General features: G+C 31.9%; 1 protein-coding gene and 1 long non-coding RNA gene across 3 annotated transcripts; both read left to right on the top strand.

The window, feature by feature from the left end:
- Positions 1–277: 277 nt before the first annotated feature.
- Positions 278–3,040, top strand: LOC131013291 (uncharacterized). Of its 2 annotated transcripts, none has more exons than XR_009097624.1 (2): positions 278–591; positions 1,030–3,040. It is a non-coding gene; the product is annotated as an uncharacterized LOC131013291 (long non-coding RNA). The 2 variants fall into 2 exon arrangements; XR_009097625.1 differs by having other exon boundaries at positions 284–591; positions 744–3,040.
- A 7,838-nt stretch (positions 3,041–10,878) lies between these two features.
- LOC131013292 (CBS domain-containing protein CBSX5-like) lies at positions 10,879–12,467 on the top strand. Its single transcript, XM_057941360.1, has 2 exons — positions 10,879–11,349; positions 11,477–12,467. The coding sequence occupies exons 1-2, from the start codon at positions 11,021–11,023 to the stop codon at positions 12,297–12,299; spliced, it is 1,152 nt and encodes a 383-aa protein (XP_057797343.1). The 5' UTR covers positions 10,879–11,020; the 3' UTR covers positions 12,300–12,467.
- The last annotated feature ends 4,202 nt before the right edge of the window (positions 12,468–16,669 follow it).

Consider the following 16,669-nt stretch of genomic DNA (forward strand, 5'->3'; position numbering starts at 1 on the left):
ATATGAAAAATTAGTTTAGAAACCACCATTATTGAAAAATGCTGAAAGGTCGAGATTTTTTGTCATATTTTCATCACCAAATTTTGTATAACGAAATATTTTATGAAAAAAGTTGAAATTTTGAATTTTTTTTCTGAAAAAATGATAATTCAAAATATTTTATAAAAGACGCTGAAAGTTCGAGACATAAAACACAACTAACCCTTAATTTTTATGGTCAAGCAAATTTCCTAATTAACTGCATTTTTATGCAATAGCTGAACTGTGGAGTTTTGGTATAGTTTTGGAGCCCATAGAAAATCATGAAGTCCTTACTCATGCGGCCCAAAGTTGTGTTAGTTGTTTTGACGTTTCAAATTTAAAAAAATTGTGCTTATTCTCGTTTAATCAAATCGGGAAGAAGCGTAAGCACAGAGAAAACGGAGGCGGCGAAGAATGGGGAGAAGGAAGAAACCGCGCCGGAGCGGCCTAAGAGAACGCTTTAAGGATTCAAAGCCATTTCTAAAGATAAAAGGAAGAATTGATACTCATCGTTTTCGGAATAAAGAGAAAGTCTTGGTTACTTACTTGCTCCCGTCACATTAGTTTCAGGTATATTATAACTATTATTTTGAGTATTTGATGGCTAGGTTTTCTAAATTTGATGTTAGTTCAGCAAATTCAGTTGTCCAATATGGCTTATGTTTCTAGGTGTTTACTTTTATGTTGAATTTGTTGAATGTGGGGGGTTTCTAACTTTCTAGGTATCGGCATTTGATGTTGAACTTTGGTTGGTTTGTTTCCACATTGTAAGAAAGATAACAAGGTTGAGTCGAAGGAGAGCAAAGGCACGGCGCTGAATGAGCTTGTCAAGCTCAGGAGCTGCTCCTCTTGTTTGTTTGTTTTTTGTGTTAGTCCAAGTTTCTCAACTTCTTTTGAACTAGTGTTGATAGAAATGTAAGCCGTAATTTAGCTGCAATGCTTATCCGTGCTCTCTAGATATTCGGATTTCAAGGTGACCTAATTATATTTGAAGTTTACACAACACAGGAATTGAAGCTTATTGAAAATCATCTGAAGGGTTAGCATCCTCTTGTGACCTTTTCGTTTAACTGTGATGAAAAACCCTCATTGGAAGCTTTGAAAGGAGTTGATTTCTCAGGTATGGCTGCCTGTATGCATGTGAATGTAGAATTGGACAAGGAACAAGAAAAATGGCTTGAAAGCTTGTTTTAATGTATGCCCAAAGCTACCTTTATTGATATTTTCAGATTGTATCAGAATAGTAAAATGCTAGAAAATAGTTCCTTTGTACAGTGTGTGGAATGGGAAATAGCACAATTGGCTCTAGCTGAAAATGTGATAACACTTTGTTGAGTCTAGTGCACGTGCTATCCTTTAGGATGAATCAAAGGAGTTATCACATGAAGGTTAAAGTCATGTCTAGAAGAATTCAGAAACGAATAGGAAAAAAAAATGGCAAGAAATGGAAGGGTATCATATTCGGTTTATATGTATTGTATCTGAATCAATCTTGTGTATCTCCACTTTGACCTTTTGTTCTTTCAACAAACCAGTTTACCCTCTCATTCTCATATATGAAATATGTATGTTTTAACACTCTTTGTAGTACCACAATTTTCCTCATTCCCCGTAATGTCATATTGCAAATCTTGCTATTCTATGTGTTGATTGGTTGTCATGAGTTTCTTACCGTCATTATATATTGATTTATGGTTTCAAATTATATGCTTCTTTCTTTCCATTATTTATATTTTTGGCACACCAAAGGATCACAGGAAATCTAAATTATACCATGACCATGTATTTCTCTTCTCAATTACCGGTGACTACATATGGTTCCAGAATGACCAGGTTCTTGGTGTCGTTTAAATAAATTATTGGGTTCTTATATGTTATAACATCAAAATGTTAAGCTTAAAGCAATGAAGCACCCAACTGTTATAGCTCATAATTGATGACTCTTATGATGTTCAATTACGATATGATTTTGGTTAATAATTCTAGGTATGTTTCAGGATTAGAATGTATTGTGGAGTTTTTGCATAAACTGGATGCTCACTAAATTATCTGTATACCAACTATAAGTTTAGCACACTATGGATGTGAATAGGGTCACTTTCTTTGTGTGGATCAGAGTGAGGGGAGCGGTGGTGATAGAGAGTTGAAAGGGGGCAAAGATTGTCTACTACGGATACCAACATTATGATGTTTCTAAAGAGGCTAGCTGAGAATAGGCATCTTTCTATCGTCTCTGGGTGCTTGGTATCTTAGGTTATTAGTTATTTTTTTAAGGAGAATTTATGTGGGCATCTTCATTATTCAGAAGTATCATGCAGCAATTCTGGTACAACACAAAAATTAGACCGTGGACATGAGAGTCCATTCTATGTGTCAATAGACAAACAATGTTAGTTCTTCTGTTATTTTATCATGGTTTTTGCCTTACAGTTTCAAATTTAAGATGATTTTCCCTTTCCTTGCGCTGCTGAAAGTTAAAAAATTGATTGTTTGACATAGATCATAAATTTTTTAATGAATTTTTTCGTGTTTTATGTTTTTTCTATAGTATAATTCTTCATATCAAGATTATTCTCTATCAATTTAACCAGTTTACATTGATGTTTATCACAATAAGCTTAATATTTGCACCTATTTATAAGAATCGTGCCACTGTATATTCGCTCTATGGAGAAAGGCAGAAGGCTGGGAAATAAGCAAAGAAGGTTAGTTAAAGCCAAGACCAGGAAGAAGATGCATGAGTTGGAAAATCCCCTCAAAGTGATGAGTTCGCTGATATGTAAAAAGAGTGACGACCTAACTACGGTAAGATCTCTTTTACTGCAGATTTAGTTGACTCCATGCAACGCCTTGAGAGGAGGAAGGGTGATTGTTTTTTTTTTTTTTTTTGCATATGGTAAAATTATTTAGGTGTTCAGATTTGTACTGGATTCAGAAATCTTGTGGTCACTGTGAATTCCATGAGCTTAGTTGCTTATTAGTCTCTTGCAATACACATACATAGATTGTTAGGTCTAAAGTCCATGATTGTGTGTGTTTTAATCTTAAGTTTTGTATTTAAGCATCGCAAGTAAACAATTTTATATCAACTGTGGCCACCATTTCATAGTAATGTGTGGTGGCAAGCATGTGGTATTTGGTAAATATGGAAGATTCTAATTTCTGGGAACATTTAATAAGATATATGGCATGTGAGATGTTTGGTGTTGGATAAAATGAAATACTCTTATCTTATGTGAGAGGTGATGGATAAGAGGAATGAAGTTATCAGGCAAAGTAGAGCACGTCTCATATGACTTATTATTGGAGTTAGCTCGCTTATCTTGTCCCATGAAAAGTACGAATGGTCCACTCTGAGCTGTACGTATTTAGTATTTATTAACCAAAATGAATGCGATGGTGATGCTGATGGATTGCAACTTTTTCACTTTGATGCTGGGAATCTTCTTCTTTCTCACTCTGCCATATGCAAACACGACTCAATTATGAGAGAGAGAGACAGAGAGAGAGAGAGAGAATATGGATCTTTGAGTTTCAAAGATGGGAGAAATCCATAGTAGATTTGGTTCTAAAATTTGGAGAATTTTATTTTGAGGTAATGTATTGATAGTAATTTTTGTTAAGGCACGTTGATAGCAAATTTGAACAAGAAAATGTTATGGAAATGGACGTCTTGTTAATAAGTTTTTGTTTTGCAACGGGAAGGTTACTGTGAGGTGAATTTGGGATGTATGACAAGTTCATTAGTACTCCTTTTGTTTCACTAAGAGGGTGTTTGACTGAGCTTATAAGCTCTTCAAAACAGCTTATAAGTTGTTTAGGAGTTTATAAGCTCCTTCAAAGTGTTTGGCAAAATAAGTTATAAAGTAGCTTTTAAGCTCTAAGAGTTTATAAGCTCCCAAAAAATAAGTTCCTATATTCCAACTTATTTTTTTTATAATTTTATCTGCAATAATCATTTTACAAATATTTTTCAATTATAATTTATTATTTTCATCATATATCATTCAACTTCATTTTTTTTCAATTTTCTCTCTCTAGCAAAAAAATTATCTATCTAGCATATAAGCTCATTATCCAAACATTTTGTTAACTTATAAGATCTTAAGAAACTAAATCTTATAAGCTTTTGAAACATCTTATAAGCTCCAAGAGCTTATATTTTAAATTTTTATACTCAACTTCAATTATGGTTTTTATACTATATAATTTTTTCATAACTTATTCATTTTAAATTCATTTTTGGTGTTAAGAAAATAATTAAAATATAAAAAAATAACAAAAAAACAGTGAAAAAAATTGGTGGAGAAAGAGAGAAAAAAAAGAGAGAAAAGAAATAGAGGGAAAAAAAAACTTCTCTTTTATATATTATATAGATATAGATAAATGATGAATTTTTCACGTAGGTGTATGTAATTGCTGAAAACGTGGCTTTGTGGAGCAATTACGAAAAATTATAAGTATATATATTTTTTAATCTGTACATGAATTTAATTAAAAACTTTAATTAAAAATTATATTACAAATAAACGTGATTTTGTGGCTTAGTGGGAATGCACGCGTTTTTAGAAAAAATACAAAAACTGTCATGTTTAAAAGCAAATTATGCAACTGTCATTGAACAACAGTCAAATTAGATTTAAACTTTTTTTTACGAAAAGTAGACTACAACATTAAAAGTAAATTTGAATTTTGCGGTAAAATTTTTAAATTATTCCGAGAAAAAATTACAGTAGTACTGATCTTTTATACTATAATATATAGATTTGCCGAATATTTAATATTAACGATGGAATATTTAAAATTAATAAATAAAATAAAATTAATATAGTTTGATCGATAAACCGTAGATAAAGCCGAAAAATTAACTACTGATTGTATTCCGTTGTTTAATTTAGATATTTAATTACATGTTTTCTTGTAGTGTTAAATGTGGGTTGTTCTAAGTGTATATGTATGTTATAGGCTAAAAGTATTTTTTTTTAATTACAAAAGTATTTATTATATAATCAAATAAGTCATCCGCACGCAGGCAGAACCTCTACACCACATAAAGATGGAAAAACTATTGAACCCAAGGCCTCGCACAAAGAAAAGTCTTAAGGTACCTCAACTTTGTAACTTGAACTATGCTTCATTGACATTATAGGGTAAAAGTATTAATTGAATTGCCTCAGTAAGAGGTAAAGTTTAATTATTCAGATTAAATAGTCCATTTAACACTGCTCTTTTTCTTATATATAAACAATTAGTTGTAATTTTGGATAATTCGCTACTCAGTCAGTCATAATTAAATAATTTCATTGATATTGATAACGAGATAAATTACAATAATTAATTAGACATACAGCTCTCTATTTTACTTATATTTCATATGTATCAAACAAAGGAAACCCCTTTACATCATTTAAGTTATCAAATCATTTTATTTATCAAATGCTCGAATGATGGCAAAATAAGCACGGTTATAAGAGGTAGTCTAAACGAACGAATTTCTTCATAACTTCGATAAATTTATTTGCTATTAAGCCTATAATTAAAATAAGTATATTTATTTGACGTTGGACCTTTATTCGCATCAAAAATTATTTTATTTTCTTTTTTCTCTTAAATATATCGGGAACGAGTAAAAAATTTCTTAAAAATAATTTACTATAACTTACCTATATATTTGTATTAGGCATATTACTTTGGTAAGCAACATCAGGTAATTTAGTGTGCGTGTGTTGGCCTAGCGATAGAATGATTAATATTTAGAGTCAAAAGTATTAGGTTCGAGTTCATCATGATGCAATATTTAAAAATTTACTTATTTAATTATTAATTTATTCATTACGTGTCTACGGCTTTAATAGTAGGAAATCATTGACTCACACAAAAAAAAAAAAACTGTCATTTTAATTTTTAATTTTTTACAGGCAGATACACTACTTACCATTCAAACCATTTCATTTCCCAACCTACTTACCAAATCCGTCTTTATTAATAAATAAATTATGGGGGGTAAGACTTTGTTTAGCAAGGAATGAATATTCATTTGACATTTCATAACTTTAACTTGCATGTGTATCACATGCAACGTATTACTATTAAACTTCCCTAGACTTTTTATTTTTGTGTCATGAATCATGATTCATAAATGGCGTAGATCCATATAAATATATGTTTGTATAATTTAAAAAACAGTAAAATAAAATAGGCATGTTTTTGACAAGAACACAAATAAGCACTAGTTGTTATTTAATCCGCGTTCACAGTGTTTGTCACCCAAACTAATTTACAGACTGCGTGAATGGAGCTGTTTTTGCACATGGTAATTAATACTAGTTTCATTTCGAACAAGTCAATTATTAAAAATAATAATTTTATATTATTAATATTTTGCTAAAAATATTTTCTTTTTCATTATTGACTATTCGAATTGAATGTACAAAATAATACAAAATTAAGAATAAATGTCATGAAGATCAATTTTTGGCGTCCAAAAATTGATGAGACCCACCGGACATCTATATTAAAAATGAAATGGAAATGTGTACGTGTGTTGATCAAGTCGTAGAGTGATTAATACTTAAGGCCAAAAATTGTGGGCTCGAGTTCATTGTGGGCCTATCTTTAAATTTTTTAATTTAATATTGTTAATTTATTAAAAGAAAAATGAAGTGAAAATATAACTGTATTGTTTTGTTCCAATCCACGAAATGCCAAATGGAGATTGGAATTCCCAAGGCTGGAAATTGATTCTCGACTCATGTATGTTAGTTTAGTGATAGTTCAAAATGTAATTAGTTTTATTTTATTAATTTAAGAACGAAATGGTGTAGTTCGGTCCACACCAAAAGGCAAGTGGATGGATGTGAGCCGCGTTGGCTTTGATTAGGATATTTTTGTTAGTTTTATGCTAGCTAGCTTATACATTAAATTTATTTGGATCAAACTGATCCAAATTAATGAGGACAAATTAATAGTCATAACATTAAAAATAAGAATGTGTTTTATCTTAAATACCCCTAGTAAAAGTTTACCAATTTTTAATATATATTAAATTAAGTTTAAAATTTGAATTATATATATTACTAATTTTATTTAAATAGTTTAACATATTGCTGAAAATGGAATGAAAGATATATTTTAATTAAAATAAATTACCATTTAAAAAAAAAATATCCACCTAATGATGATTTTTAAAGAAAAAATAATGGGAATTGTTGTTCAATTACAAACACGCGCGCGCGCGCACACACACACACACACACACACATATATATATATATATATATATATATATATATATATATATATAAAAAACCAGTCAAAATTCTTCTAGAAAATATAAATATTTAATGATTTTTTTGTTCCCAATATATCTCTATATATATATATATATTAAAATTATGGAATGTAAAACCGTATATAAGAATTCATTTAGTCTGAATCAAATTGATCCAAGTAGTATCACCCTTATCAATATTTTGAGTTTTGCATGTAGCATGTGCTTTTCCTATTTCTACAACAAATACTCCCAATTTACCATACATAAGAATCTCTGGGCCAAATTAAAAAGATTTGGATTGTAGTAGGACCTAAGACATACTACTATATTTTCTTAAAGGGAAAAGATGTTTGGCCATATTATGGCTAGCCATAATATGGTAAAAAATTATTAAACTCATGTATTTAATTTTTTATGCTTAGTATAAAAATAAGATTTAGTTAGTTTTTTTTTAAAAAAAAAAAAACATATTGTAGCTATATTTTTTTTAAGAAAATAAAATTGCAAAGAAATAAAAAAATTACAGTATATACAAAATAATAAAATTATCAACATTCTGTTTTTATTTTAAATAAAATATTTAAATATATTAAGTTTAAAACTATTATGACCACCATACCTCCTCTTTTCTAAATTATGAAGAGTTTGAGCAAATCTTGTTCCTAACTCGGTTGTTGCTCAAGCAATAGGAGTCAATCTACCACCTAACTACTCGCACTTTGTTTTCATGTGATTAACCGAAGAAAGAATCGCAAATTATTTTGTCTTTGGGATTGGTGAAAACTTTATTTAAATGCATTTATATGAATATTAAGAATATTAATGCTAGTTGGACCAAAATATGTTTGAACAAAAAGGGATTATATACTTTAAAAATCGATTAATTTAAAATGTTTGGTTAAAAAAAGAAGAAGCTAATTTTATTGTTTTCACCACATTTTAGTTTTTTTTTGTAATTTTTAATATTTTTAATAATTATGTATTTTTTTGAAGAACAAAATTCTAAAAAAAATAATGACAATTTAAAAAAGTATAAAAAACTAAAATATGGAAAAATAATAAAATTAAATAAACTATTTTTAAATTTAAACCAAAAATTAAAGATAAATTAATTTTTTAAAAATATTTTATTTTTTTATCCGGAAAATTAAAGAGCACAATTCTATTAGGGTGCATTTGATATAAAATTGAGATAAAGGGTGATAAATAAAACTTAGATAAATAATACTAGGGGGAGAAGATATTAAATTTCTCAACCAGGGGGCTTAGCCCACTGGCCACCGGGTCCTCACTTAAGTGAAGTGACCCGGGTTCGATCCCTCTTGGGAGCGAATTGGAGATTGGAGATATAAGGTGGGTTTTGGTGAATGGAGAGATAAGGTGGTTCTTGGAGTGGATGGGGAACTAATTACTAACATCTAACATGACTTTGGCCGATCAAAAAAAAAAAGATATTAAATTTCTCAGTGGAACAGTGATATAAGAGCGAGCTTCTCCCTTAATGCGGACTTTTTTGTTAATCAATATTACTATCAAATATTTAGATAAATCATGATTATTTATCTATTTTGCTTTATCTAGTGTGGCCGTCAAGCGAGCTTCTCCCTTAATGCGGACTTTTTTGTTAATCAATATTACTATCAAATATTTAGATAAATCATGATTATTTATCTATTTTGCTTTATCTAGTGTGGCCGTCAAGAGTTTATTGCATGTATGAATAGATGAGAATGTCAAATGGACTTATTCCAATTCCAAACGAGATAAACATTAGTACATCTCTCTCTCTGTAAAAAAAAAAAAAAAAGCAAGTTGTATAGGAGTATGATTTATGAACAAAATCAAATACAGTGGTGGCTCCCAGCTCGATTAATTGTTGGACGCTACTCAATCGGATATTGTCTCATCTTTTATAGCAACTCAATTATGGACAAATATGCTGCTAATTAAGGTATAATAAGTGCGACATTTCTTATATTTTTCTCTTGACAATATATAGCATCCACATCGAGCCGGCTCATTGCTTGGTTCAAATAAATTTTGACGATGAGTTGATCGATACAAACCCCCGACTCGAATCTCAACTCATTCATATGAGTCGGGCTCATCTGATCTTATGTCAAATTGCATGCATATACACGCTAAAATAGAAAAAAAAAAAATACTTAAGCAAATTTTGACGATGAGTTGATCGATACAAACCCCCGACTCGAATCTCAACTCATTCATATGAGTCGGGCTCATCTGATCTTATGTCAAATTGCATGCATATACACGCTAAAATAGAAAAAAAAATACTTAAGCAACTACACGCAGAAAAGGAAAGAGAAGATGGTGGAGAGGAAGAGAGAGGCTTGTTGATTTTAGGATTTTTGTTGTTTTAATTTTAGTTTTTGGACTTCTTAAAAAAATAGTTTGGGCTTTTAATTTTTAAAAAGGATCCATTTAATTTTGTAATTATTTTAAATTTCATTTTTTAATTACTTTAACTTTAATAATTTAAATTAATGTAATTAATTTAAGAAAATATGTTATTTAAATTGGTGTCATTTAAATTAAATTAATGTAATTTAAATTAACATAATTTTAGTTCAAGTAATTTTATTATTTAAATTTGTATTATTAAAATTAAATAAATAAAAGGCAAAAATCAAAACTAATTCATATGAATGAGTAGGATGAGTCAGATAAATGCAGACCTTAATTCATGTGTGATCCCGAAACATGAATGGCTCAGTAACGGCAAGTGAATTAGTTTCAATTTATCGAAAGAAATTCTAAATTTTTTCAAAACTCCAAAATCTAACTTCGACTTCTTTAATACAAATACATACTTCCGTAAAAAAGTTAACAATAATTCCTTTCTTTTTCATATAATTGAATTCACATTCATGACTTCACTTCACTGCCCTAAATTACAAAGGAGTCGGACAAGACAAGTGGAGGGAGTCAAAATTAGACAAATTTGAAGGATTAGTATACGCGTAAAATGTAACCATAATTTAATTACATATGTTAAATGTTGAAAAATACTACTCCCTCCGTCCCATTAAAGTTGACAACATTTCTATTTTGGGTGTCCCATTAAAGTTGGCCACTTTCTAAAAATGACAAAAGTTTACTTTAATTAAGTCAACAATTACTCACTAATTTGGTCAACAATTGTAGGCCACTTTCTAAAAATGCCAAAATTACTTTAATTAAGTCAACAATTACTCACTAATTTGGTCAACAATTGTAGGCAACACTCTATTAAAATATATAACACTCAATTTCTTAATCTCCGTGCCGAAACGAATGTTGCCAACTTTAGCGGGACGGAGGGAGTATCACTTAACCCACCCTGCCTCAAATAATATTTACAAATTGAAAAAAAGTGTGGAATACACAGTTGAAAACACGATCACAAATTATATAGTATTGGAAACTTGGTTGTTGGCCTTGAATTTCCTGTCGTTGTTACGATAGCTTATGTCGGGATTAATACTTATATAAAAGCATAAAAGATGTTGTCAATAAATAAATTTAGTAACTAAACATGAAGCGGGGTCCACAAAGTCCTGCGGCGACAGGCTGGACAGCACCATGTGTGTACGGTGGGTGTACACACGGTGGCCGCCATAAATACACACGCAGCTCCTTCCACCATTTCACTCGCTCTCTCCTTCCTTCCTTATCCTCTCTCAGATTTCGATTCCTCCGCCGCCGCCCTTCCCCTGATTTTGCATGGCTATCAGTTTGTCAGCCTACCAGGTGGCTGATCTCTGCCTCGGCAAGCCGCCTCTCCGCTCCCTCTCCTCCTCCTGCACCGTCGCCGCCGCCCTCGCTGCTCTCAAATCCGCCGACGACACCTTCATCAGCGTGTGGAGCTGTGACCACAAGAGGAATCTCGACTGCGACTGCGTTTGCGTCGGCAAAGTTTGCATGGTCGACATCATTTGCTACCTCTGCAAAAAAGAGAATACGTCGTCTCCGGCGTTGGCTCTCAATAAACCTCTCTCTGTTCTACTCTCTGATGTCAATGACGGAGTCAGACACGTCGATCCCTCCGCCAGGTACAATCTCTCTCTCTCTCTCTCTCTCTCTCTTTGGATGGGCATTGAAGCTATCTGAGCTAATTTTAGGTTATTGAGCTTGATTACAACAAAATTGATACTTAATTTGGTAATTTTGTGATTGCAGCTTACTAGAAGCTATTGATCTCATGATCCAAGGAGCGCAGAATCTGGTGGTCCCGATAAGGAGCAGCATTTCGAGGAGAAAGCAGCTCCAGAGATCATCAACCACCATCCACAACGGCCAGGAATTCTGCTGGCTAACGCAGGAAGACGTGCTGAGGTTTCTCCTCAGCTCGATCGGCCTCTTCTCCCCCATCGCGCCGCTCCCCATCGAAACCCTAGGCATCATCAACACCGAATTCCTCTCCGTCGAGTACAATAGCCCCGCTTCCTCCGCAATCGCGGCGATCTCTCGCTCTCTAGCGGACCAGACGTCGGTGGCGGTGGTGGACGACGAGGGGAGCTTGATCGGAGAAATTTCCCCCCTGACGCTCGCCTGCTGCGACGAGACGGCCGCCGCGGCCATCTTAACCCTCTCCGCGGGGGATCTCATGGCCTACATCGACTGTGGCGGCCCCACGGAGGACATGCTGAGGGTCGTGGAGGAGAAATTGAAGGAGAAGAAACTCAAAGGAATGCTCAAGGAGATCATGGCCGGTACCACCAGCTCGCAAGATGTCTCGAATTCCTCGTCGTCCGACGAGGAGCTGTCCTCCCCGACGACGACGTTGTACAGACGGACGAGCAGCCATTCTGGGCGGATGGCGAGAAGGGCTGAGGCTGTGGTGTGCCACCGGGGGAGCTCGCTGGTGGCGGTGATGATCCAGGCCATCACGCGCCGCGTGAACTATGTGTGGGTAATGGAAGATGACTGCAGCGTGGTTGGGATTGTCACCTTTGCTAATATGCTTGATGTTTTCAGGGAACATTTGGAATCTCTCATCTGAATCTCATCTCTTTTTTTTTTTTTTCTTTTCTTTTTTGAGTCATAAAAGATCAGTAAACTGAAGAGCTTATTGTGAATATGCGGCTCTACTGCCTTATTTTTTTTTTATTTTTTTTTTCAATAGTAAATGTTTTGAATGATATATTTAAATGAAGTTGAGGTTTTTTGATGTTGTATTGTTGAGGCGTGCTACACGATTTTCGTCTCCAAATCTTGGTTTTCGTATTTTTAATGTTGTATTGCAATCATTAGTCATCCAAAATAATTACACTTTTTGACCCTTTTTACACTTTCCCTTTCTTGTTTTGATTTTTAGTGAAGAGTAGGCAGAGGCCATGGCCCAGCTAGTAGTAAACTTGGTTTTGTATACAACGCAGTCTTAGAATTTCAAGATTCAGCTGCAATCATAAATCATACTCCCTCCGTCCACAATTTAATGCCCTGTTTGGCTTTAAAAAACTGTCCACAAATTAATGCCCTGTTTTACTTTTTGTACCCTTTTACTCTCCTATTTTTTCTATATTTACTATCATTTGCCACTAATAGACCCACCTTCAAACACCTTTTTCACTTTTATATTCTATATTTACTACACTTTATCACTTTATCACTTTAGTCAACTACTCTTATATTTCATCCACATCACATTTTTCAGCTTTCTTAGTCTCCGTGCCAGGACCCAAGTAGGGCATTAATTTGTGGATGAAGGGAGTAATAATTGTACGCAAGTGGATAGTTTTAAAAGTGCACATTAGATACAGACATATATATTCTAAATCTAGTCTACGTCAACGTGCATCATCTATAAATATTATGTGCGATCGGTATGGAAGCTGGATAGTTATTGATCTAATACTAATATTATAGTGATTTAAGTAGGCTATTGGTGGATTAATTGATAATATCATTAGATTCACAATTATTTGTTGATCTAGGTTTCTATTAATCAATACTCTGATGTATGCATTAATATATGTCATTAAATTCATAATTGTACTTTGCATAATTGTAGTATAAAAATAGTAAAATAGGTGAGCTGCATCCACTTGTACTTTTTTTTTAAAGGGAAATAATATTAAAGGCTAAGCAATGTCTTCACTTACAATATCAAGTAACCATTGCGGAAAGTCCTCCACCCAAAGGTGAGGCTGCGCACAACTATTACCAAAACGAGCCAAACTATGAGCAGTCAAGTTGGCGTCTCTATAAGAGTGGAAAACCCCAATAAGAAGGTGTGATCTCACAACCTCAAAAAACACCCAGATATCATCCGGGATAAGATCCTCGTCCTCATCCGGATCAATTAAGAGGCGCGCAACGAGGCATGAATCTTTGAACACCTCAAACGGAGACAAATGATATTTCATACACACTGTTATGCCACAGACCACCACCATGATTTGATTGATTTCTGCCATAAGCGAGCCAGATCTCGGTGCCGTTTTTTTGCCATCACCAACTTGATTCGCCTGGTATGATCTCGAACTAGCACTCCCATGCCAAAATAGCCTACCTCAGGAATATAGCTTGCATCCACTTGTACTTTAATTATTAGGTAACCGTACGTAATGTTTGATGTTTTTTCTTTCTAAGATTTTTTTTAAAAGGGCATCAATAGTGATTCTCATTTTCTGTCAATAGCGATTGAAATTCATCTCTCAATCTAGTGATTGTCCCGACCTAGTGATGGAAGGAAGACGTCTTATCAATTAAATTAGGCTTCATTATTCTATAAAATTAATATTACTTTCACATACGTTTAAATTTGGTCTATTGAATTTAAGGAGAATTACAATCAAATAGTCTAAACCCCATAAAACCAAAAGTGGGGAGGGAGGGGTAAAAATATGGTACCATTAGAAAGCTCCGATCGTGAGCTTTGTCCAATGATAGTTTTAGTTTGACTATTGCATGTCGCATGGAGTGTAATTGAACAAAGAGGTTTGTTTTAGAGTGAAAATTTAAAATGTCTTATTTCTTAAGTTATATGTGAAAAATGCTCTCTTTTATAAATACTAGTACACTCGCCTGTGCGATGCACGACGAACATAGCTTTGCATCAAAATTAAACGATGTAGTGTGTGTATCGACTAAGTGTTAGGGGTTAATGTCTAAAATCGAAGGTCTTGCGTTCGAGCCTCCTGTGGCGCGACCTTTAAATTTCTTTATTTAATCATGTTAATTTATCAAAAAATTAAATAAATGATGTATCAAATAAATAAAAAATAAATATTAAATATAGTTAGAATATAAGTAAATGTAAATTATTTTTTCTTAAAAAATAAAATAATCTACATCAATTACTAAGTAAAGATCCTTAATTTTATTTTATAATTTTCAAAAGTATCATTTTTAATTTTCCACCTATTTGATGAAAAACTTTGTTTTCTTCCCTAAAATTATAGAATAAACACATCATTCAAATTAAAAGAAATGAATAAATAATAATAAAAAAAGTATTCACATCACAACATGAGCTAATCATGCATAAAATTATCTTTTATAAGTTAGCTCATTACCTATGTCATATTATTAGAAAAGATTCAATTGATCAATAGGAAAATAAATTAGCTCATTACCTATGTCATCTTATTAGAATTTTTTAGAATACTAATAAAAAAATTGAATAATTATTTGATGCCAAAAAACAAATCCCAATAAAAATGAAATATATCATTTTGCTTTAGCTTTCTCCTTCAAACATACTCCCTCCGTCCACGAAAGAACTTCCTATCTTTCCTTTTTGGGACGTCCACAAAAGAACTTCCTACTTATTTTTGGACTATGCCCCACCACTTATAATCATATTACTTTTCACTTTTCACAACTCTCAATATTAATTATAACACCTTTTCACCACTCCCAATACACTCACCTACCTTTTATCCACTCTCAATACACTCAACAATATTTTTTCTTAAAACCCGTGTCACACCCTCCTAGGAAGTTCTTTCATGGACGGAGGGAGTACTTATTTAAATACATTTCTAAAATTAATTTTTTTGCTAAAAAGGTATAATTTCAAAGTTCATAAAATTTTATTGATTATAATTTTGAACATGGCATATAAACGTATATTTATAATTATTTGTAAACTATTTAAATTATCTTATAATTTGCAATTGACATCACACATTATTATTATATAGTAATTAAATACCTTCATTCACAATCTTAAAAAAAAAAAATCATTTTTGGAATTTTATTTTTCATATAATCCCAACTTGACATAAATATGACCATGTGGTAAAATAGATATAACGTCAGTTGGATGGAAACAACGTCGTTTCAGGCTGTTAGACAATTAAAAACTCTAAAATTATTTTCATTTCTATTTTCGTTTTCTCCTAATCTGTATATCTAATCAAATTTGTTGTAGCAAAAAGAGTTCTATCTATTGCTTTGATTTCTTGTATTACTTCTTGTCATTTTCTCTCATCAGCTTCATTCATCTCACTTTCTCTCAATTGAATACTTCGATTCTTAATTTATTTAGTTAGATGCTAATTTTAAACGTAAATGACATTGTTTTAATATGCCCAAAGTAACATTGTATTAGTAATCGACAAATATGGTACGTAGGATTTCATATAGTATTTCAGCACAAAATTTGACCAAAAAATAAGAGAGTATGCAAAATAATAAAATAAATAATAATTGGATAATTTTGATGACAAAATGATATTGGGCCATATTCATTTATTTTGATTTGGGCCTCCACTTAAATTATTTTAGTGGGTAGCTACTTATTTAATGTTTTCGGCTCACAATGATTATATTTTTTGGTTGTAGTTTAATTCCAAAACAAATACAGAGGTTTGTTTTAATGGTATAATATCAAATGCTTATTGTTTTCAAAAAACAAAAAACGAATTTTAATGAGTTTATTTATTATTTTTTGTATAATACTTTCTTACATAAGATTTATAATTTAGTATTAAAATTAATACTATATTATAAATTCTTTAAAATTAAATTATGGAATGATAAATAGAATAAAATGGTTTATATATTTTCTTATATTTTTTAGTAATTCAGCATACTAAAACATTACATTGTACAATTACAAAAAAGGCAGTTGCCGAACTACATAATAAAAAATCTTAAGACATCTGTGATTTGCCACTTCCGACAAGTACATGCCGAAATATGTACTTGCAAGAATAGGAAAATACATATATTGGCAGGTTGCTATTGAATAAAAATATGGACATATATATAGTTGCCGAAAATTAAAAACTGCTGAAAAATCTACTAATATGTAAATTTATAAAAAAATTGCCAGGAAACATGAAACACGAAATTATTTTGCCATATCAATTACATAATATAAAAAAATGATAAAAACATGACAAACACATACGAAAAATA

The sequence above is a fragment of the Salvia miltiorrhiza genome, chromosome 2 (assembly GCF_028751815.1).
Source record: "Salvia miltiorrhiza cultivar Shanhuang (shh) chromosome 2, IMPLAD_Smil_shh, whole genome shotgun sequence".
NCBI lineage: Eukaryota > Viridiplantae > Streptophyta > Magnoliopsida > Lamiales > Lamiaceae > Salvia > Salvia miltiorrhiza.

What these genes read in the sequence shown, in the direction of transcription:
- LOC131013292 (XM_057941360.1), top strand. Translation starts at nt 11,021, where the DNA reads ATGGCTATCAGTTTGTCAGCCTACCAGGTGGCTGATCTCTGCCTCGGC. An exon ending in CACGTCGATCCCTCCGCCAG is followed by an intron (nt 11,350 to 11,476) that starts GTACAATCTCTC and finishes TTGTGATTGCAG; the next exon opens with CTTACTAGAAGCTATTGATC.